At 36.1% G+C, this 25,601-nt stretch overlaps 1 protein-coding gene across 3 annotated transcripts in view; it reads left to right on the forward strand.

Moving 5' to 3' along the window:
• Nucleotides 1-890: 890 nt before the first annotated feature.
• The window catches only part of LOC138712151 (H/ACA ribonucleoprotein complex non-core subunit NAF1), a 32,337-nt gene continuing 7,626 nt past the window's right edge, over nucleotides 891-25,601 (forward strand). The window contains exons 1-6 of one of the 3 annotated variants that reach the window (XM_069843632.1): nucleotides 898-1,007; nucleotides 4,104-4,200; nucleotides 14,204-15,069; nucleotides 16,488-16,669; nucleotides 20,396-20,639; nucleotides 25,114-25,234. In XM_069843632.1, coding sequence (XP_069699733.1) covers nucleotides 4,162-4,200; nucleotides 14,204-15,069; nucleotides 16,488-16,669; nucleotides 20,396-20,639; nucleotides 25,114-25,234 — 1,452 coding nt within the window. In that variant the 5' untranslated portion in view covers nucleotides 898-1,007; nucleotides 4,104-4,161. Of the gene's footprint in view, nucleotides 1,008-4,103; nucleotides 4,201-14,203; nucleotides 15,070-16,487; nucleotides 16,670-20,395; nucleotides 20,640-25,113; nucleotides 25,235-25,601 lie in introns of all 3 variants that reach the window. The other 2 variants (XM_069843634.1, XM_069843633.1) reach the window with 2 other exon arrangements.

Here is a 25,601-nt window from a genome sequence, read left to right on the forward strand (position 1 = left end):
ATTTTAATATCAAGAATGACAACCATTCATTTAATGTAATTGAGACACAGAAGTTGGGAAATAGCATCCATTATCTATAAAATACTGCACGAAGGATTTAAAAAGCCATGGTGAGTCCTTTAAATGTCCCAAATGTCATTGTTATTTAAGTATTGTTACGTATCTCTAGAACTGAAACCGCTCTTAGCGGCGGAATTGGCGTTACGCGGGACCACAGAAGTTGGGAAATGGCATGAATAAAATTATCTATAAAATACTGTACGAAGTATTTAATAAGCAACGGCGAGTGCTTTAAATGTCAATGTCATGTAAGTGTTCTGCTATGGATCTTTACAACTGAACGCAGCTCCTGACGGCGGAATTGGCGTTACGCGGGAACCACTTGTGAGCAGTATTTCAAGCGCTGCCACCTTGTATGATTACGTAAGCAGTGGCATCAACACACTCATTTTTACCCTCCAAGACCTCCAGTTTCCAGAGCTCAGTCCAGGTTCTTTGTCAGTGTCGCCAATACAAGTTCAGGGAAAACCGTTATCCAAAAATGCAATTCTTCTAAATTCCTATACCATCAATGTAAAGAAATGTTTCTTAACCACTGTGAGAAGTTAAAAAAAACGCTAAACCGTACAGTATTAACAATATAAAATATATCATTGGCTCAACTGCAGAATATGTTCCCATATACTGCAGTTTCTCCGTATCATTTTTCTCCAAAAAAAGTATATTAAAAAATCCGCTAGAATTAGCGAGAAACAATACTAAAGTGGCAATACTGTACTTTTCGTATATCAAACTGAGTGATTTCTGAATGCAATATGCTGCAGAGGTATATTTGTTTCTTGTATGGGATATTTATATTCTTCAACCTACGCACCATATGTTGTCTACACTGAGAAATGGTTGTGGAAGAATCAACATGGCAGTTGTGTAGGGTTTGTTTGCGCGTTAATGTGCATACGTTGATATGAGCTTAATATTGTGAAATATTGTAGCTGAAATATTCGAAGGTCAGTAATATTAGGACACATCTTCGTAGGTTTCCGGTGATTTATAAATATATGTACGCCATAATGGGTTTTGTATGTTAAGAGCACGAAACATGCGTCATGAAGCAATACATCAAGTGGTTGGAAGCAGGTGTCGTAAATTTTTTGATATGATGATTGTAATCATTGTCATTCATTTATTAATATTTATTTATGCTTAATCTGAATATATTCACAATATATGGTACATCGAATTATACCTCACTGACAATTATCTTAAAATACTAAAAAGAAAAGATATGTCTGTGTTTGTCGAATGCGCATCATCATGCTTACGAAAAGGCACTTTTCAGTGCCAATAATTTGTTTTGTATGCACAAGGTTGGAATTTTGGAGTAAGAGGAAAAAGAAGGTATCCATAGTCTGAAATTTATCCCACTTCAGGCATTGGGAGCGGTGCAGCCACTACCGTGCTTATGCATGAAGCATGACGTGTGTTATTACGAATACTGACATTACCTAATATTTTAATATCGTTTTGTAAAGTATCTTTCCGTTTTATTTCGATTATTAATTACTGTAAATATAATTTATATAACCCTAACACTAGTGCTTTTATGCCGTACTTTCATATTCATTTTTATAGAAGGCAAAGTTAAAAAAAAAATCCCAACATTTGTATACATTACTGACAAATGTGTGAACAATTTATTGTAACAATAGCTTGGAATACATTTTTTACTATTATTACAATAATTAACATGTAGATTCGTTGATTTAGACTATTTTGAAAACATCTTACCGACTGAGGTGAAGTGAGATTGTATATTTTGTATAAGTAGATAATATATGTAAATTATACTTATAAAATACTGTATTGCACGGCTGCTGCGTGCAAAATGGTATTTACAGTTTATATACACAACATTGTGCAATTAAAGTTTATTTCTCTGAAATTACTAAATTAAATGTACTAAATTGTATATGAAAACAAGACCAAGAAATTTTGCGGCGTAACTGGAATGTTACCTTTATAATTGTAACAAAACCTGGGCCAATCTTCGATCTCCCCTCACACCACACACGGGATTGACGTCTGATTTGCATTTCGTTATGGGTTAGACGGGATAGCTAAATGACCTGAGACCAAGGTATGTGACAAGATTAGTGAGTTAGTTGAGTTATCTTGAGGAATGTGAAGCCAAAGAATGTGAATTCTATTATATTTAAGTGCATTTCTCTCCCGTGTGTAGTGTGGGGAAAATACCGAAGTTTCACCCATAACCTGTATACAGGCCTACCATAGTCAGTCCTAGTTGACAAAAAAAAAAGTTAAACCTGTTGCCAAAAGTGAACCACCCATTTAGGCCTAATACCTGTAATTATCATGACCATTTTTAAGGTTCGTTAAATAAATAGCCTAAGTTATCGAAATACCGTTCTCGGAATTTCTGTATAGTTGCGTTACTGTGTTAAGGTACAAATGTATTTACATTCTTGGCCTCTAGTCGAGTCATACATATCATAAACAAAAAGAAAAAAATTAGCGCCGACGCCAATTTCACACCGAAAATAAGGGGTCGAAAGTTGCTGTGAAAATGGAGGCTGGTGCGGGAATTTATGACAGATTAGGTTGGTTAAGCTTTTCGTATGCCTCGCATATGCGAATCTGTGTCAGGTCAAGTTAGGTTAGGTTTTGAATTGAATTTAAATGGGGAGGGCTATGACAGCCCTAACACTGCAACCTGAAAGATCTATTGCGCTTCCTCGTCATAATATCCTATCAGTCTAATAGTTTGATGTTCTTGATGAACTGAATCAAACTACGGAATGGGACAGTTAATAGCTCATCAAGCTTTGGAAAGTGTTTTCCAAAGGTGAGAGCTCTAGGTTAAGTTAGTTTAGGCTTTTGGTATGCCTTGCATATATGAATCAGTGACAAGTATGTTAATTCAGGATTTTTGTATGCCTTGCATATAATTAGGCTACAATTGTCTAGGAATGTGCCCATTCTTGCTGTCTGTTTTTCTTTGGTAACGCTATTGTAAAGATTTATCCTGTACTTTAAAATGAAGGTAATTCTGGAGGACGACCACTCCATAACATTACCAGGTTAGCTTAGCTTGGGTTAGGGTTAGTTAAGAATAGGTTAGTTTAGTTTAGTTTAGGCTGTGATAGGTTATATTAGGTTACAGTCAAAATTATGTGTTTCCGAAATTTTTTTCTATTACCTTTCGAAAAAGCGAGCATAAAACCGTCCTTTGTGAAGAAAAAAAAAAAGTTCGAAAATCGTGGAGTAATCATCCTCCAGAATTACCAAAATGAATAAGATCCATGCGAAATACCAGTAAGCTTACATTATATCTGATGTTTTAACTGAACATTTGGTCATTGTTAATTTTTGTAGTGCTAGAGAATATCAAATTGGACTTTAGATCGAAAAGGTAACTAGGAATTTGTTTGGATATTCCAAGCAAGGACTCTGAGAGTGCCAAAGTCAAATTTGTGAATTACAGCAACACCTTCTTAGGGGTTACTGGTAAGATGTTACACTTAAGGGGAACAACTAATCTTATTACTTTTTATTGTTCGGACATTCTATTTTCTCTCATTTTGTATATGTGGGATTTATATATTCCATTTCTGAATCTGTTCCCAATTTATTTGAAATGGCTTCATTCTGGTAATTTTTTTCTGTCTCAGAAAAAATGTCATACTACTGATAAGAGCTGTGTCCGAGCTGTTTTTTTTTTCTAGTGTCCTATTTAAAAATTATGCCACGTATAGTTCTGTTTTCTTATGTTTCATATACGTCCCATTCCAAGAATTGAAAGTAAGAGGGCTACACTACTGCCAAGTACATCAATTTCCCATGGATTGACCTTTTTTATCTTAATATTTTCGTATTATCTGCTACCGCCAATTTCATTCCACATCCAGATTGCAATGAATATTGTATGTAGGTTATATCAAAGATCTTCATACTTATATGAGGGTCCCCCCCCCCCCTCGTAACCCTTATTTGTTTTTGAGTGTGGGAATTTTGACATGTTAGACGTTCATATAGCGAAATTCAACTGATATGAGGTCAACATCATGCCAGTCCTCCACTTACAGCATATCTGCCTCATGAGTGACAAAATATCCATGACTGAGATGGGATTCGAACACAACTATGGAAGCATTAAAGCTGCACATCTTAGCCGTTGCAAATGTATGTAGTATTTCAATTAAGTGTACTGTAGGCTATATATAAAACAGTGTTTTTGTATAACAAAATGAATTGAACAGTTTTTCTTTTCATGCAGTGTTAACCCATGTAAGAAACAGAGTATATTGACATGAAAGTTCAAAGGGCATAATTCGACCTGGTTGCACAGTCTACCTGGACTTGGTGATAAAACTTGTTTAGATATGTCAGCCTCCCAAAGTGACTCATCACAATACATTGTACTTGTCATAAAACAATACACAAGTATCGTTCATATTTCATTACAACAGTGGGGTTACCTATTACAGTTAAAAGAAAATTGTACTACGAGTCATTCCATGTAAAACCATCAGATAGCCTGTAGCAGCATAATTTTTTTAATTTGATGGAAATTTGTCTAATAGTAGATCACTACAAGGTAGGAAAAGTGACCAAATATTAGTGTCCTGAGATTTACCATTCTGGAGATATTCTCTGTTAATCAAGGGCAAGTGAGCTCTAATTTTTACTCTTTATTGATTGTTTTATGATGAGAAAAAGTTAATATATCAATAACATTTAAAGATATGTCCTTGAAATTTTCTATGTGATTATACAATAATGTAAAGAAGGTTTTGGTGCCTTGATATTGTTTTCTTTCTCATTTGTTTTTAAAGTTAGACAACATAGGCTAAATAAATTAAATAGAACTGAAATATAACGTATATTTGTAAAGTCATAACTTCTGTTAGGAAATATAAAACATATTGAAAATTTTTGGCAGTGTTTCTTATGATACGAGTATTATTTCTTGTAAATTTTTCTGCGTGTTTCGGTTTTCTTCCAGAGTTATTGAATAATGTTCTGCAATTGACAATATTTCTCTCATTGACAAACAGAAAGCAAGGTATATTTACTGGAATGTTCATAAAGTTGGCCACCTTGAATGTGTATATCATACCTATTGTGAATATTTAGTAAAAATATTCTCTCATAATTTTTTTATCAAACATCTGCTGCTTTAAAGGCACAACTTGAAGAAACACAACATGTCCCTATTGCAGAAGAATTACCGGATGACACTGAAAAGTCTGACATTGTACAGCTTGGAGAGGACTACAGTAATCTAATTGAAAAAAAAAAAAATCAAAGTTAAGGATAGAGTTAATTTCCTTGGTATCAAGGAGTTGGTCAGTATCAAAGGATTCATTCAATGTTCTGCCCAAGGGCAGATTTTTCACTGCAAACTCAGTTTTCTCCAATCTTTCCTATTTTCTGCCTTCCTCTTTTGTCTCCTCATATGATCCATATATCTTAATGTCGTCTGTTATCTGATATCTTCTTCTGCCCCGAACTCTTCTCCTGTTCACCATTCCTTCTAGTGCATCCTTCAGTGGGCAGTTTCTTCTCAGCCAGTGATCCAACCTATTCCTTTTCCTCTTCCTGATCAGTTTCAGCATCATTCTTTCTTCACCCACTCTTTTCAACACTACTTCATTTCTTATTCTGTCTGTCCACTTTACAAATCAAGTAAGACAGTTTTATGAAAATAATGAGTATTCTCGATTATGCTCTGGTAAGGACTATTTGTCTGTAAAAAATCCAGAGACACGCTACAAAGAACATAAAAGTCAGAAGAGGTTATTATTATTATTATTATGTAATTTGCGTGAGTTGTATGTTACATTTTGTGATAAATATGCTATAATATCAATTGGATTTCCTAAATTTGCAGAATTACGACCCAAAGAGTGCATTCTGGCAGGATCAAAAGGAACACGCTCAGTGTGTGTCATTCCTCAAAATCTTGAACTTATGCTCAAAGAAACATAACTGCCATATGATTTTAAATCGAAAACTTTACTTGAAAAAATGATATGCTCAGCAGAACAGGACTGCTGTGTAGGTGAATGTGCAGATTGTCCTGGACCAGAGCCTGAACGAACACTGCTACAGATGCAAGACTGTTTACAAATGGAAGAAAAATATTATATGAACAGTGGGTTACTACTGATTGTTCCACATTAATGAAAGTTTTTACCTCACAGAAAAAGTTTGTCGATAATATTGTCGACAAGGTATGGACTCAGTATCCTCCTCACTGCTTTATTACTAAATATCAAGCTAAATATTTTGAAGATGAACACGAATGCCTGGCAACTGCAGATTTTTCAGAAAACTACTCCTTTATGGCTACCACTAGTCCTAGGATCAAGTGATACTTCGTCTTATGGTGCTTTATTTGCGTAATAATAACAGTCCTTCTGTGCTTTATCAGTGTCTGTCTGTCTCTCTCATAACCCAGCGAGTTTTTATACATATCAAAAGATAATGTGAATTTATGTTAAGCAGTTAAGACAGCACCATTGGAAAGATTGTGTACTTCAGTGTAGAAGCTACTTCACAGTACAAAAGAAGAAAACATTTCGCAAATATATTTTAATCATTTTGGTAATCGAGTTGCATGGAATTTCTTTGCTACAAGTTACAGAAAAAGTCCATGTGATGCCATTGGCAGGACGAAACATCTTGTGGCAAGATAAGCCTTCAGCGACCATACCATAACCAATTATAACTCTGAAGAATTATTTCTATTTATGTCTGGTAAAAAATAAGTGAACACTCATAATTGTCATTACAGGAGTATTTTTAATTGTATTTATTCATAACGAGAATTGAATACTAATGTGTAGTAGTTATTTCCCATCACAAATTATAAAAATAGGTAACAATATGTATTATTTGTTTAGTTGTGAAGCTGTAAATCATTATTTGTAAACAATGATACTTATATGTCACTTGTACAACAGCAGAAAACTACCAATTTGTGTCATATGAGAAAGTTACCGATACTCCTGTAAATCCTGGAAAAACATGTTTAAAATTTAGCAACTACCTCTTTAAATTATGAGTAAACACTCACCAAAATTTCAAAATTTTCTGTTTTTCCCAACCCATGTTCCAATCATTTATATTTAGAAACTTTTTATTGCAACAAAACGCAAATAATTACCGGTAATTATTATAAAGATAAGGTTTCAGTATTTTCACTCTATCTTTTATTAGATATGAGACTGATTAGGGACTTAATTTCTGAAAGTTTCATTTAATTATACACATTATTTTCTGACATAGGCATTTTTAATATTTCTTTTGCAAAATTCCTACATAGCGCAATCCACTTGCAGCCTAGAATATTAAGATGAACGTATTTCTGAAACCGGCAAACACAGAGTAGAAAAACTCTGAATTTATTCATTATTCATACCATACTATACATACTTAAAATATCATCAAAATACAAAAATAAAAGTTTTTTTTTTTATATAAATCTGATGATTTCACATGGAATGACTTATATTTGACTTAAGTACAATAAGAACTACTAAATTGAATTATCGTATGCCTTCAAATATTGGATTCTTCCTTATTCTTGTTAAAATTATTTACTAACCCCAGACATTCATAAGTGAATTCATTATTATAATCATTGTAAATTGAAATCAGTTAAAATGAATACACGCAATGTATGACAATAGAAACAGAATCACTATAGTGAACGGCCTACTGGTATATCCAAAAATCCTACACACGTGACATAACTTAGATGTTAAAGTGTATATAAATAAACTTAAAAAAATATTGGCTAACAATTGACTGTATTATGGTTAAACTATTATCATCACTATCATACACCAGGCACGAAATTAGACCATTTTGATCTCCGCTAAACAAGGTCTAGAAGTCTTTTCTGTGGACATCCTGGTTTTCGTCATCCTTGTGTGTGATACCATAAGAGTACTTTTGGTATGATTAAACTATATAACATCAAAAATAACACTTCAATATGGGAGTGAAATTTAGGTTAAAAAAATTCTCAAATGCTCGAACCTGCATGAATGTGCTCTCTCAAATTATTACTATACTTCACCAGAACTGACTATCAAAGAAATTCTGACATTGTTTTCATTTCTTGAGATTCCTTATATTTACAGCACATGGATAGATGCATATTCATAAAACTGTAATTTCTTTCTTCCGAGGGAAACAGGGGGGGGGGGGTGTGTGCGTGCGCGCGTGTAAAATTGTGCTTCCCTTGCATAGAGTCCATTGAAGTTTCCCCAAAATCCCTTAAATTAGAACACAAGTCCAAATGCTTTTTATAAGCCACCGGCGTGGCTCAGTCGGTTAAGGCACTTGCCTGCCGGTCTGAAGTTGCGTTCGGGCGTGGGTTCGATCCCCGCTTGGGCTGATTATCTGGTTGGGTTTTTTCCGAAGTTTTCCCCAACCGTAATGTGAATGCAAGATAATCTATGGCGAATCCTTGGCCTCATCTCGCTATCACCAATCTCATCTACGCTAAATAACCTAGTAGTTGATACAGCGTCATTAAATAACAAACTAAAATAAAATAAATGCTTTGTATAATGATCAGGAACATCTATCTTCAGATTCTTAGGGACAAACAATAGTCTTATCTTTAAATTGTTTGTTATGGTGATCATGATCTAGACCTACATATGTACACTTCACCAAAGAGAGTTTGACATGTGAACATGAAGTAAATGGAATGTACTCCAAAATATAGCAGCTGAATGCACAGTTAGAGGGTAAAGGAAAATCTAAATTCCATCTGGTCAGGTTTAAATTAAGCTCCTCGTCAATGTAGCAGACAAAGAAAGGTCAGAGGTAAAAATAAGTTTCATTTTAGGTCACACACACTGTAAACGCATACCTGTATACATACAGCATTTTCAGACTTATTATAGTTTTCTTTTTTCATTCGAGGTTTAAATTTTAAAGATTATGATTTTGGCTCTTTTCCTGAATGGTTAATTAACTTAATTTCAATAGAAATTGACAAGGAGAACTTGTCATTAAAATTATTCTTCCTGTAGTTTATTTTGTAAATTCCTGAACAGCTATATTATAACTGTTTTTAAGATTATATAATATGCTGTGCTGTCATTCGTCTCTGGAAGATTGGCGAATTACATTTGCTGTGATTTAGGAATATTTTATGCACACAAAGCTTTTACTTGCTCACTTTAGTGCATAAGAGAAAGTATTGGCATGATCATTCATTATTATACAGATAGCCTATTAGCTCGACAAGACTTGAACATTTTGTTTACTATTTCTAATAATCAGAAACATGATCATTACAATGAAGTGAAGAAAAACGACTAGAAGCATTGAATGGAGAAGAATGGAGTGTGTGAAATGGACAGAGAGATAAGAAATAAAACTGTGTTAGAAGGAGTGGGTGAAGAAAGAATAATGCTGAAACTCATCAGGAAAAGAAAAAGAAATTAACTGGGTCACTGGCTAAGAGAAACTGCCTACCAAAGGATGCATTGGAAGGAATGGTGAATGGGAGAAAAGTTCGGGGCAGAAGAAGATATCAGATGATAGACAACATTAATATATATGGATTGTAAGCGGAGACTACAACGAAGGTGAAAAATAGAAAAGGTTGGAGAATGCTGGGTTTGTCCTTAGGCAGAAAACTTTGAATGAAGGAATTGAATTTTGACATTGAATAAACTCTGCTGTAGTTGAAAGTATCATATGCAATACTGTGTTAACTTACTATTAGATTAATTCAAAAGTTTATAGATATGGATAGAAGACAAATTAATCAGTAAAACATTATCTATAACTCTATACCAATCCCGGGGTAGTTTTTCAATTCCATGTCTGAAGAAATCTGCTGGTTTGGAGTTCAAGTCATCAAGACAAATTTGTAAAGCATTTCCAGTATCAAAGGAGTTCCTCTGAAGATTGTTGGTTAGAGAAGAGAAAGAGGCGCAAGATTGGGAGATTATGGGGAATAATCTCCCAACCAATCTCCTGGATAGCTGCTTTCGTTATGTTAGCAAAATCTAGACGTGCATTATCGTGTTGTAGCAGCACTTGATACAGTCTCCTAGTCGTTTTTCTTCAATTGTGGCCGCAAGGCATCTGAGTTGTTGGCAATAAATGTTAGCAGTTATGTTACGTTTCTGAAAAGTCCTAGTATACGACACCTTCTTTATGTGTAACATCTTCTGGGGATGGACACCAACTTTTGTACTGAATATGTGTGTTGAAACTACAGAACCATTTTCTTGTTGTGCTTTCTCCTATGGCATTCTTCCCGTACATAGGCCTAGCACAAATGTTTCGAGCCGCCTCTTCTGCCTTTGCTCCTCTATTAAACTCAAACAGAAGAATATGTCATGTCAGAAGTGTTTGTTTTATTCCACTTGACAATCTATCTTCTTTAGCCCACAAATAGCACAAACTTTCTTAAAATCCTCAAAATTCAAGGCGTATTTTTACAAGCACAACAGTCCAAATGACAAATAATCTCCTAACAGTGCAGTGTTGTGCAAGAAAATTAAATAGTAAGTTTATAATAATAATAATAATAATAATAATACTAACAATAATAATAATAATAATAATCTGTGGCGCCACAGTCCTTGAAGGGCCCAGACAACCAGCCGGCTGCTGGCCTCACGTTCACATACCGAAGCAGAGGTGGACGATCATCCAACCAGATTGGAGGTATTGTGTGTTAGCACAGTGAGTCCCCCAGCCATTATAGCTGGCTTTTGCAACCGGATTTTGCTACCTATTGTAGCTTCCCAAGTGCATTATGATGCTGGGTGGGCATCGGTCCCATACACTGGCCGAAATTTTATGAGGAAATTTCTTGCTCCATGAGGACTCGACTCAGCATACATTCTGTAATGCGAGTCCAAGGCAGAATGCCTTAGGCCACGGCGTGGGGCAAATACTAAGTTTACATACTACAAAAAAGAGCTGTGACACATGTTTTGAAATAGTATCCTTTATCTGAATATGTAAACTTTGAAAGTAAACTAGAAAACAAGGGCGAGTTGATCACAGAACTGCAGACCAGAACAGAAATCGTATCAAATTAATTAATATGAGTGTGAGAGCTGTTAGAAGAAGAATACGAGAAGCCAATGTAATCTTTGAAAGACCTGCAACTGGTCCACAAGTCTCTGCAACAACTCCCTGAGCATTAGAGCTGATGCCACTCCACATCATAATGTAGATACACCTAAACACCATTCTCTTGGAGAAATTGCAATTTAAATATCGTGATTCATCTGTAAACAATTCCACTGACCACTCGACCACAGTCCAATTCTGATATTGACACATGAATTGCAGTCACGTTGCTCAATGTGATCATTGGACTAGTTGCAAGACTTCTGAGGTCAAATTGACTTGCTTATTTAACAGTCCTCTCACATTGACATTTTTCACTGCCTGAAGACTATTTCTGGCCTGGCCTTGTAGTTGTGTAGGACCTGGAATGTCAGGAACCTGTCATTGCTTGCAAGTTTAATTATCAGTATTTCCGTAAAAATTTCGAAACGTACCTCTCTTTCTCTCTCTCTCTCTTAATATCATAATGATTTTTCTTTATAGCTGTCTTGCATGATGAAAAGTAAACATCATTCCAAAAATTGTAATTTGTTCTAAATTTACATAAATATTTTTCCATGCTTAGGTAGTCACAGATACAGTTTTAATAAATTATCATTTCAAAGCAGTAATCGAATATACCTACCTAAGACAAATAGTGACATTCAACAATGCTACCTGCAAAGAAGTCCAGAGACGCATTTCGGCAGCATGGTCAAAATTCTGGAGTCTGAGATTTATCCTCACAAGCCAAGAATACAGTATAAGAATGAAAAAAGATATACTGGACAGCTGCATCCTTCCTCTCCTACTATATGGAGCCCAAACCTGGGCTCTGACAGACAGAGAAAGAAAAATGTTAGGAACATGCCAAAGAAAGTTGGAGAGAAAGATTCTTGTCAGCCTCCATGACAGAATCCGCAACGAAGACCTGAGGAAGATGACAGGCATCAAAGACGCAGCAACATCAGCCACCTACATCAAATGGAAGTGGGCGGGCCACATCATGAGGATGGACCACAACAGATTGGCGTACAAAACAATAGCCTGGGACCCAAGAACCGGACAAAGGAGCATAGGCCGACAGAAAAAAAGATGGGCGGACGATCTGAAACTTCATTTCAGATCCAACTGGACAACAACAGCCAAGGACCACCGAGAGTGGAGACTACTGATAGATGCAGCATCAAAAGAATGAGGATCTTTCCCGAACTGGCTACGCAGGAATGCCAGAATAGCCACCTTGCCAGCCAAGAGGCCCTTGCCCCACAGGGATTCTACGGGTTAATTCTAATTCTAATTCTAATTGATAGGATGTGCATCCTATCAACGCCGGCTGTGAAAGCCTACATTCTAAGATTAGTAATTGATAAATTCGTAAAATTCTTCAGATAAAAGTTTAAAGACTTCAATATATTCGTATTAAACCATTAAGTACAAATTATGGAAGTTAACCATTTCAGAAATTAAGACCATTTGCTGTGGCAGTTAGAAACTCTGTAGAAGAAATAGAAGCAAAATATTTTCAGTAATTTTATCTGAACATAATTCTCATTCAGTTCTTTACACTTTCAGGTATCGAATTCATTACTGAAATTTATCACTATAATATGCTGCTTACAGAGAAATTTGTGTGACCCTTGATGAGAAGCAAGCACTCTTGCTCTACAGAAAATTAATTTTAATATAGCCTATATGTAATTTTAGGATTTTTTCAATAACTCTAGCCTAATATTGAAGTATGTACCTAAAAATGTTTCATGTTCGGAAATTTGCATGCAACCTTACATGTTTGAATTGAGAATTGAATTACTGCTTAGATAATACAGTAGTTAATTGCTTATACTTTTGGTTATGGTCAAAGAAAATGATCCATGACCCTATGACTGAAAACATGGAGAATTTCACTTCTTATAAGGAAAACGAAACATGTAAAGCAGAAGTCATACAGAAGTGATACGGTAATAGGATGTATGACAATGTGACGAGCAGAGTTGATTTTTATAAATGCTGATAAATTCTATGTAGTGCTCCTTCATTCAGGAATAGAGTTCTTTAATATGTCCTAAATAAATTACGCATACCTTTCAGCTTCATTTCACTTCTGGAGAAAGCCGTGATCAAAATTGTATCATCCCTATAATTATCTTATCAGTCTCGGTTCTATTTTACTGTTTAGACTAGTTTAATAGTACATTATGCAATGAGCCTATAACGGTAGTAATTAAGACGCGAGTATGCTTGTTTATGAATCTAGCGCAAGCGAGTTTCATAATTTTCATACGAGCATCTTAATTACCATTATAGGCAAGATTCATACGACTTTTTATGCTCGACCATATTTCTAACTTGAAATTATTCATAAGTATTCATGTAATGGTTATGTAAGTGAGGAGCGGAACTGACCTGAATTGTGAGATGTGCGCAGACACGAAAGTATTGATTTTTTCCGAGGCACGAATGTCATTGACCTTGATATAATCTAGAAAATAACATGAAGATTAGTCTTGATATAACCTGGAAATTGATTTAGAATTGAAAAACGAGATGACAAATTGAATTTATTTGAATGTTATTTACAATTAACGCTAATTATTATAGTAACAGAACATAACCTTCTGCGACAGTATTGGATTTCCAGCCTCCGTGACTTTTCACTAATTGTCTTTCGATTGCATATCCGAGAATAATCGATACTCGCGGTTTTATAATGGTACAATGGTGATTTCTCATTGGCAGAACAACTGAATTATAATGAATAGGTGTACTTTAATGAGGTGCATTAAAGGGCTACTACCAGGTGTATAATTACTACATTTCGGCATGGTCGAGCATAAAATTAAGTTAGGTTAACACACTTGTATAAAGTTTCATTACTTACAGTACATGAAACTAATCCTAGTACTTTTAACAAATAGGCCTGTTTTCTGACCACATTCTTTTCTTGCCATGCTTCATGTCAATTTGCGATGTAATTTATTGCTCACAATAAGTCTGATGGATTTAAAAGTAAAGAAGTTATTTCATATTATCACTTATAGATTTCTTTCATAGAAGTAAATATTTTTTGTCTTTGTTGCAGATGGCAGAGGCTACTGATCTAACAAAATATCTCAGTGATGACAAACAAAACATTACACTGATCCCACAAACTGGTGTAGATATGAATCAGCAGTTACCAAACCATGAAGAAATCAATCTTGTACCTGGTCAGATTAAAATCAAAACAGAATATCTTGACAACAACCTCTTAGATGTTCCTGACGGCAATGGCAAGGCAAACTTGAAAGAAAAAGTAGGTCCACAGCTTCAGGCAGCTGATCCCCAACTTTCAAACAATACAGCTTACTCTTTCCTTGACAATAAAGAAATAAACTGTCTGGTGAAAACTGAGCCTCATGACTATGACGAAACTATCAATCCCAATGAATATGAAGTGAAGATTGAGAGTGACATTTCAGATAAAATATTGAATGGTGAGCCTTCATCATCTTGTTTGTCATTCAGTGACATTGCTGCAGCTGCTGCTACTTCAGAGAGAAATATAGCAGGAGCTGCATACTCTCCTTACAACCTGACCCCGAATAATTCCTCAAACTTACTCAACAATGCCACAAATGCATCACATCAGAATGACCTGGAACATAGGAATAATTCCTTAAAACTTATTTGTGATTATGGCAGTGATTCTGATAGCGACGATATTATTGAAATAAAAGCAAAACAAGAGACCATCAACATTATTGGGACAGCAGAAGATAACGAGAAGTCCTATCTAGATGATTACAGGCCAGCTCAAGTATTATTTTCTGAAGATTCTGAAGAAGATTCAGACAGTTCGGATGAGAAATCTGATAGTGACAGCTCAAGTAGCACCAGCAGCAGTAGTAGTAGCAGCAGTAGCAGTTCATCTTCTGTTGCAACTGAAAATGCTTCTGCTGTCATGCGGTATGTGGAGATCTTCACTCTGTGTAGTATTCTGCACTTATATTGTGAAAGAATTAGCTCGACAATTAGAAATAATGAATTTCGTAATAGCTAGTTTCATATCTTATTATCTGCATGTTCACATTTTTTCCCCCTTTGCTCGTTTTATGAATACGTTTGTTTTGTCATAATTTCAGAATTTTATTATGATGGAAGAGTGGAACAGAGAAAAATTCTCTCTGGCACTGGGATTTGAACCCAGGTTTTCAGCTCTACGTGCTGACGCTTTATCCACTAAGCCACACTGGATTCCCATCCCGATGTCGGATTGAATCTCCTCAGTTTAAGTTCCACCTCTTGGGTTTCCTGTAGTGGCCTACCTTCATGCACTGTGTCATACATGTATGACAGTTGGTACAATGTCCACAAATGTGCAGAGGTGCACTCGTTATGAGTGACTAAGTGGCCAGGATCTGACGGAATAAGCGCCGTCTTAAATCACAAAGTGGTTATTTTTCGCATATCATATATTACGATGTACCGAAGTACATATGATATTTCAGTGCATAAATTCTGCATCATCATATGATGATGGAAGAGTGGAATAGAGAAAAATTCTCTCTGGCACCGGGATTTGAACCCGGATTTTCAGCTCTATGTGCTGATGCTTTATCCACTAAGCCACATCAGATTTCCATCCCGATGTATGATAGAATCCTCTCAGTTTAAGTTCCACCTCTTGGGTTCCCTCTAGTGGCCTACCCTCATGCACTGTGTCATAGATGTATGACAGTTGGCACAATGTCCACAAATAATCATTTTGTGATTTAAGACGATGCTTATTCCGTCGGATTCCGGCCACTTAGTCACTCATAATAAGTGCACCTCTGCACATGTGTGGACATTGTGCCACTAGAGGAAACCCAAGAGGTGGAACTAAAACTGAGAGGATTCGATCCGATATCGGAATGGGAATACGGTGTGGCTTAGTGGATAAAGCGTCATTACGTAGAGCTGAAAACCCGGGTTCAAATCCTGGTACCGGAGAGAATTTTTCTCTGTTCCACTCTTCCATCATCATATGATGACGCAAAATTTCTGCACTGAAATATCATATGTACTTCGGTAGATCGTAATATATGGCACAGAATATTGTCAACTTTAATTCAGTCCTGAAAACTGCGATGATTTTATCAGAATGATATAACCAAATCACGTAAATTCATGTTGTAACTAAACTTCATTTTGAAAGTTCTCTCTTGTTCTTTATAAACACATTTCTGATTGATAATAATTTAATATGAATTTATGTTCATAGTACTCGCAAAAGTAGATAATTTAGATATGAATGAAGAATCAGAAATTGTGTTACTTCAAGATTATTTAAAATGAGAAAATTTGTTACTGTTTATAACAACTTCTATTTGTATTCGTTTCAGAAATGCCTCCAATAATGCAAAGAATAAAACCCCAAGACGTAAGAAAAAAGAAAAAGGAGCACTGAGGACAGAAGGAGAAATTCTAATTGAAGACCTTCCTCCCATTGAAGATCTACATATTAGTGTACCTTCAGAAGAATGTGTGGAGGTGGGGAAAATATCTAGTATTGTGAACCAGCTGGGTAAGCTATAATTAATTTTTAAATTGCGATAACACTGACTCTTCCATAATTCAAAATACTACCACTCAGAATGGATATACAATCCTCACACCAGCTCAGCAATCTTGATAGCTGGGGAGGTGGGGGATGGTTGTTGCCTGATGAATTCCAGGAACTGCTTGTCACAATTGACAGCTGGAGATGAGTATATAATCTTAAAAGGACAAAAATGACAAGCTTTATACATGAACGAATTTCTTAGGCACAACTTCGCTGCTTTTCCTTTGTTTTGTTTTGTTTGTTGCTTTTTCTATCAGTTTATAGATCAGTATACCTAATCTATAACAAAGATATATTCAAGGGGTAAATTAGGTGCAAAATAAACACACTTTCCCAATTATGTGAACTAGGTGCTGCCCGAAGTGGACTTAGAAAAATTCACGCTACAGGAGATCAGTCATTTTTTGTGTCTTAAGACTGTACTGCTCATTGAGAAAACACTTGTTCAATGCAGTAAATAGTCCGTGTGCCTTACTGAAGATATTTATGAGTTATGCTTTTTTTAGTTTAAAGTGTCAGTTTTTAACCACACATAACTCTTACCTTGTCACACTTGAAGATGGCCACCACATTCTGAGCACGAACAGTATAGTAATGTTATAAATGGAGCATTAACAGAATTAAATATATGACAGATTGAAAGAATATTACATAGGTTGGATAAAAAGTAATGGCAACACTGCTGTCACGTGACAATGGTGCGTTCGAGAGTTGCCAGCTGTGTGGACATGAACAAGGACTGTTAGATGAGTTAGTGCAGCCAGCGGCGACAGTACTCTGTCAATATACTGCAGTGTGTAGAACGTTGACTTTCATAGGGATGGTGCGAGCGCCCTAAGACCACTTTTACAAAACTAGAGTAACGTTCCTGGATCAAAATTGAAGTGACATGAGGTTGTAGTGCACAAGAATGTTTTCAGGAACTGCTTGAAGCATATGCCGATGCAGCGTTGCCATATCGCACAGTGGCATGATGGGTTAAAGCATTCCGGGAAGGCAGGGATTCCGTTCAGGACAACATCCGTACAGGACGACCCCGCGTGGAGGACAACACAGTTCAACTCCTTGCTTCCCTGTTGGATACTGATCGCCGATGGACTGCGCGTGCGTTAGCAGCTGAAGTCTGAGTATGCCACAAAACTGTGCTCCACATTCTGCAAGACATTCTGGGTTACTGAGGTGTAACAAGCAATGGCACCGCTATTCAGTCGCACAGGCCTTGTTGGACCAGTACCAAAGGAAAGATGACGACTTTCTTGGACGAATCGTCGCTATGGACGAAACCTGGGCTTGCTCATACGAACCAACCAAACTTGAAACATCATTCAAATGAATGGAAGCATCCAGGTTCTTCTCGTCCGAAGAAAGTGCGCCCTACACGAAGTGCTGTGAAAGTGATGTTCATTGTGGCGTGTGACATTGATGGGGTAATACTGCACCACGCTGTATCTCCAAGGCAGACGGAAAATGCGGACTACTGGAACATCCACCGTATTCACCCGATATGATCCATGTGATTACGATCTTTCACCAAAGTGAAAGAACCACTGCGAGGGACCCTGTACAATACCAGAGATGAACTTATCCGTGCTTTAGGGTGGTCAATACGGAACATCAACAAATATGGACGCGCTGATGGTGTACGATGCCTTCCAAACATTTGGCAAAAGGCAATAAATAAGGGGGGCGACTATATAGAAGGTACGTAAATGTTGTACTCCTATGAATAAAGCCATGTCAGAAATATCAAACTGTTGCCATTACTTTTTATCCAACCTTAGTATATTATGGTAAAAATTATACCCAGCAGCCTTTACTGTATTGAACATATGTGATACCTATGGAAGGTAGAATGCTGAAGAAGTTTGAGGAAGAAGGATATGAGGCAAGACTGACCCAACATAGTGAAGTCAGTAACAAAGAGCTTTAATAATAATAATGATGGTCAGTGGAATTAAGGCAACAGTACATATTCAAGCCCATATGGGTTGAATCACGCAGCGAGCAGATTGCTCTGCGCACTAGTTAACTTTCTTCCTCTACTAGAACACACTTAAAGAGGGGTAGCGATGCACACGTTAAGTAGAGCAGCGATATGTAGAACAAGGAGACATACTATCCTTAATATGTGGAAAACATTGCATTATTAAGAAATGAAGTATTCAGAGATGCTAAATGAAAATCATAGCTCTCCTGTTACCTCCATTCCGCAAATCAAGGAAATCTGCCTTTATATTGCAGCTAAAATTAATTGATCTCACATACTATACATATAATAACAAGGATTTCTTTAACTTTTACAATTATTGAAACTGTGTCCCGAGGACTCTTAAATTTGCAGCAAAAATTTGTATATTACGATCTTTACAAGCACATTATGTACCAGTAGGTTTTCATGAAATAAAAACTTAACGAAAATAGATTACGGATTTGTGGCATCTTGTGTACTGCTTCAGAGTGGTCTTCATCTGTGATGCATTTCTACTAATTGGGCAATTTAATAGCACAATATTCTCTCGTTTTAATATTAAGACATAATTGTTGAAATAAATGCTAGTAATTTTACTTGATAGAATTTTGTAAAATATTACTCGCCTCTCTTGTGGTGGATGATTGAGCAGAGTCCTTGTTTCTGGAGCATGTGGCAATATCCAACTGGCGCTTCAAAGCTGTAGAAAGTTTATAGAGATCACTTGAGATGAAATGCGAATTTAAATGTCCATCTTTTCAAGCACTTAGGACGACTATCGTAACACTTCTGAAATAGAAGACTCTTATCACTTAAAATTTTCACTTTTAAAAATTTTCACTTATGAAAGGATAGTCTCAGGTTTCTGTTCTTCTCTGAAATTAAAAGTTTTTAATAAGACCAACAAATGACGTTTGTCTCAAAACAACAAAGTTCACAGAGAACAGTTATTGGCAGTGGAACTCGAGTTCTAATCTTCGCATTATTTTTGTTTTTGAAGCACTTCATTATTTGTCTGTTATTGTAACACTATTTTAAAAAATAAGTTACTTGTCACTTAAATATGTTCTTTTAACTAAAAATTCAATTCAGGCTTCGTCAAAACACTTGACAAGATAAGAATCGTTGACTTTCAACTTGTCCCTCTGTTTCTAGATGATTCAAACAGTCTGTCTGTAGACATTGTAGATGTTCAATTGGCCATCAGTGTGCATTTTCTGTAACATAAGATAATTTCAAATTAGTGTTCACTCACAAACAAATTGTATAGTAATTATGGTAGTTCGTGATTATGATTAACAAGATGGATCTAGATAAAATCACACCATATATTTTGCAGTGTTTATTATTTTCAGAAATTTTCACCTGAAAAAGCTAGAAAATGCACCTGTTAACACATTGATGGCAATGAATTTCTACCACCAATCTTTCCAAAAAAAAAAAAAAAATGTTCCATCCCAAAATGCTACAAAATGCTAAATTGTAACATTAAAAGTGCAATAACACATTAAAATTGATTTTTGAAGTGCAAGATTTTTAATTTTAAGTTGCTGAAATCTACCATTTTATTTATAAACATGCAACTTTCTATCTTACTGTGAAAAAACGCTCACGTGTAAATAATTTAAACTATTGAACTATGTATAACATTTTCATTTTTAAACACAATCATATTATGGCTTTGCAATTGATAAGCAGTTTGACTTTCTTTGTTGCAGTTATTGTTCAGGCTTTCAAGAACACTCCTGCTCTTGATTTGGACAGTGTTTTGTTTCTTGATCATGGGAAACGAGCATTGGGACAAATTTTTGATGTGTTTGGTCAAGTCACAGAACCTTTATACTGTGTCCGTTTCAATTCAGATGACCACATTAAGGAGCGAGGAATCGAAAAGGATATGTCAGTATACTGTGCACCTAGAAGCCACCATACTTCGTACGTCTTTGTTCCAGATCTTATGAGGTAATTACAGATTTTACTGCTAATGCCAATTATATGTTGTTAAATTTCATTGTTGGCTTGTGAACAAAATCAGATGTGTACCACTAATCCTCCAGTATGCACGGCATACATTTTAAATCTACTGCTGATTATTACGTCATCACATCTCCACTTTCGATGCTGATAGCGTGAAATTTTTAGTACCTTCCTGTTACAGGTTAGCTCTGATGTCTGGAGTATTTGGATATAATTATGAATCTTTTCTGTGCAGTAATCTACAGTATATGTTTTTAGAGTGAATTACAAATGTAAGCCACGCAAGTGCTGATGCCAGTGATTTTAACAGATGAGAATACAAGCACATATTCTCGATTTCCTTATTTATAACGTGATAATTCCTATCAGTCGTTCATAAGACATTTTTACGCATATTTTGTATTGTTGCAGTTGTTATTTCAGCCAGCAAAATAAATGATTACGTGGACATATTTCATAATATAGAACAATGACTTCTTCTCACATGAAACAAGCATGAATTTGAACCTGGTTGGGGTTTTTCCCGAGGTTCTCCCTGAACAAATTGAAGCGAAATTGCTATGTAACTTTCTACCTTAGACCCCACACTCATTTCGCCATCATTAATTTTAACTTCATCTATCATCATTCAATAGTTTCATGTTAGTACCGTTGCACAGTGGGCCAGAATTCAAATCTAGCGGGAAAAAATTAAATAAGTATGGAATATAATTTTAAATGATTCTGTTTTACTAAATAATGATTTCTAAGAGCTTATGTAATAATAATAAGCCAGTATGGGATGTTATCCGTAGTAATGAGCTATGAGAGTGAGTTTGAATAACTATTTTCATGGAGCCTACTAGGTACTTAATTATATCGCTTGTTCTTTTCATGAACTTGTAGATTCCAATATTCTCTAATAGGAGGAGTCATCGTCTGCATCATCGTCCTCCTTATCTTCCTTCCTCTTTCTCTTCCTCCTCCTCCTCCTCTTCCAGCTGCAGCTGCTCTTCGCTTCATCATCCTTCCCTCTTGTCATACGCACGTCTTCACTTGTACTGTAAGTATGGAGTTCTTTCAACATTTGTCGCACTTCAGCGGGAAAGGAATTCTTCTTATTTTCTTAAAACGGATAAATACTTGATATGATAGGATCAGGAGTTACAAGAAGATGATTTAAGATATCCTACAGTGTTTGAATTCGAGAAAATTTTCTTGAATAATCTTTACAGTACTTTCTAATGCTCTAATGTCTAGCTTCTTGGGCTTCTTGGGCATACCTATATGTAACACTGCACATTGTATTTACGTTTGGTGACGTTATCTATTAACATTTGTAATGCTTTCTCTGGTGTATATGGTTTTGGTAAAGTTGATTTATTATAGGCTATCGTATACTTTGATGCTCTTTTTGGAGTAATTTTTGGTGAGTTGTTGTAGAACGTATGTTGCATCTCTTTTCCCTGAACCCTTCAAAGATAATTGAGTATCTAGAACTAATTCACTTGAAGAATGCTAATCTTTCAGAGACCATACCCTACATGTTTAATTCTTGTTTTCATGCCACTTTCTTCAAACAATTTTTGAGGTCTACCTATTCCTGAAACGGATGGAATTAAATCCTTGGACATTTGGCGAGTTTTTATTTATTATAGAACTCTTTGGGGAAATTTGATATCCTTTTTTTAAATTGGGGACACATGAATTAAAGTGAAATTTTAATGGCAAGCAGAGTAATTATCTCATGCCTCCATGTTAAATTTTGTACCAGGGCACTTTATTTGAACCAGGTACCCAGCTTTGAAGCCGTTAGCCCTGTGAATTGACATGTATTTAATTCCCCTGTTAAAAGTTTCAGGTTTTACTAAAATATTGACAATAATTTATTAATGGAGAGAAGAAAGAGTCTGGAGTAATCGGCCAGGCATGTGGGAAAAGTAGAGGGAAGGGAGGAGGATGTCCGTGGTCCATTGATTTCACTAACCATTCCGAATCTTTACGTAAAAACCTGTCCTTTTTCCTGGAGCACTGTTTCAAGCGTTTTTCTCAATTACTTCTAAATGTGCGCACACCTTTTTCGACACACTGTATAATATCCTTGGAACAATGTTGTATTTCTAATTTTGTCACTACGAAATCAGTGAGAGTTTGAGTAGTCCCTATTTTAGTAGTCAACACCTCGTTTAAGTCAATCCGAGTCACAGTGGACTGGATATGGGAATCTACCTCTGAGATAAAAATGCAAATATAAGAAAAAGGCAAGCAAACGCAAGCAAATCTTAACTTTTGTAATAAACTGTAAGGATTGCTTCATAATCTGATGTAGATTTTAAGGTGACACCTGGTGCAACATTTTTTGTATCTCTAATTTAAAATGAAGTAAAGACATAATTCCACAATATTTTAAAGCTATGTTTAACGCATCCCTGGTAATATTTCACGTATACAATTAAAGTATGAATAATGGAAATAGGAAGTACGAACCTTCTGTTAAAACTTCCATCACAGAAAGACACTTTTCTCCACATCAACAACCCACAGATCACCCTCACATCACTACCGCCATAAACCGTCTGGCGCTCGGCGCTCGGGTTCTTAACACTTACAGACTTTTAGCAGCCAGCCCTGTTGGCATTTCGCTCGGTATAAATTGATGGCATACAGATTTATGAAGATCAGTTTTAGTACTTCGAGACTATATAGCGAGAAAACAGTATTTTAAACATTCAAAAATTGAATATTTTCCAGCTAGATTTGAATTCTGGCCCACTGTGCGTTGACTTGCATACAGATGGCATCATTCTGAGGAGGCTGCAGAACTTTCAGAGTTACAGGGAGGTGTTAATTGTGGACTTTGTTGGAACTGAGTATTAAGTATATGAATCATTTAGATGACACCAAATGGTGAATCACGATACTTAAATACTGCCTAAGGTTTTTCCGTGGTTTTCCTAAGGTGCTAAGACAAATGTTGGGATGAGCCCTAAAAGAAATAGGCCACGGACTTGCATTCATATTCCCATGACCCCTTTAATTACTCTAAATTAATTAATAATTACATCTATCATAAATTCATAAATCAATCGATCTCCTACCTAAAAGCCAAATTGGCTAGTCTCTTATATTGAGACAACTCATCCTGCCTAAGGTATTTCCGCGGTTTTCGTAAGGCGTTAAGACAAATGTCGGGATGAGCCCTAAGAGAAATGGGCCACGGACCTATATGGGCTTCCCCATAAATTCCCCCCCTTTCTAACAAACGACGTAATGCCCTAGTTCAGAGTCTATAAAATTACGAAATACATGTGCAAGGTCACTCATGTAGTCGCAATGCAAAAGGACAGAGAACCTTTCAATTTGCAGATTCCGAATTCACAGCGTCTCTTCTGACGGTCTTCACCTGCCTTGTCATCGAACAACAGACGACAGAGTCTTCTCGACTCCTCCTGCACTGCGAAATGACACAGTTCATTTCAATGTGCAGATTTACACCAGCTATTTCCTCCTCGTCCCGCCCCATGATCACTTTGATCACATTTCCGTCCCCCTCGCATATGTGGTACCTAAGAAGTTACGTCCATTTTCGATCCTTCAGTAGAGTAGTGTAACCTGGAGTGAGACTAGTGGCCAATAGGCTTGGAGCTCACATATTTAGTTTCTTGCAGCCCCGAACCCCTTGCAAGGACACGTTTTGCATACCTTTTAAATTTGTCCTCCCAATTCTCCTCTTTCAATTCAATTCAGTTGAATAATCATCCCTACCAAAAAAAGGGAGTAGTAAGCACAGTAAGCCTCAGGCTTGCCTCTCCTTTGTAAGAAAAAAAAAAACATTGAAACATGCAAACATTCGGAAAGTAAAGGTTGGTTCAAGCTGTTTCACACCCTTTCCCACAATGAACGAATCTTTACCAAGCTGTTGGGTATGTTCTTTCTATCCCCTCCCACAATTCATAATGAATGACAGTTGAATTTAGTACATTGTAAATCAGATTTATTTTTGCTTCAGCTTTTGTGCCATTTTCTCTTAAAATTTGAGTATTCTGCTTCAAAAATTTTAGACGAATTTCATCTTGGCATAACTGTTCGTAAAGATATTGTATTATCGACAATAAAAATGTCTTGCCAGATTTTAAATCATTATGTTAGTCATAAGTAATAAGAGTGTTAACCTTTATTGATTGTTTTTTCATTTGTATTCTTTCAGTTTTTTTTTTTCTTTCATTAATTTTTCTAAATTAATAAGTTATACTGAGTTCTTTATGGCTACCTTCATTGAAAGGCAGTTGCCAATAATTATTTTATTATCTTTATTGTCTGACTTTCCAAGGCTTGCCTATAGACACAGAATAGCACACAATTTACAATAATGGTTGTACATGAATGGGCACATGAAAAAATATATAGATAAAAATTTAAGATAAAAATACAGATTTTCAATCACAAATATATAAATGCTGTGTATATATTTTTTATGTAGGATGAAGGGATCTGATGCCTCCTGGGAATTCAACAACGAGCCTCCTGAAAAATTTCTGGAATATTCTGATGATGAAGAGGAGCAAAGAGCGAGGAGAGCTCTTAGAGGTGGTGAGAAAAAGGTGAATATAAATAATTTCACAGGAGCTAGGCAGCTAGCTTATTACATGATATGCAGGAGATTTGCTGCAGAGAATAGATGATTTTATTTTATTTTAGTAGGATGAAAGAGTGATGGAACAGAGAAAAATTCTCTCCGGCGCCGGGATTTGAACCCGGGTTTTCAGCTCTACGTGCTGATGCTTTATCCACTAAGCCACACCGGATACAACCCTGACGCCGGTTAGAATCGTCTCAGATTAAGCTCCAACTCTTGGGTTCCCTCTAGTGGCTGCCCTCTGCACTACGTCATAGATGTCTATGAATGCAGGACCGAAGTTCACACATGTGCTGAGGTGCACTCGATATGAGTGACTAGTTGGCCGGGAT

Source organism: Periplaneta americana, chromosome 13 (assembly GCF_040183065.1).
Source record: "Periplaneta americana isolate PAMFEO1 chromosome 13, P.americana_PAMFEO1_priV1, whole genome shotgun sequence".
Classification (NCBI taxonomy): domain Eukaryota; kingdom Metazoa; phylum Arthropoda; class Insecta; order Blattodea; family Blattidae; genus Periplaneta; species Periplaneta americana.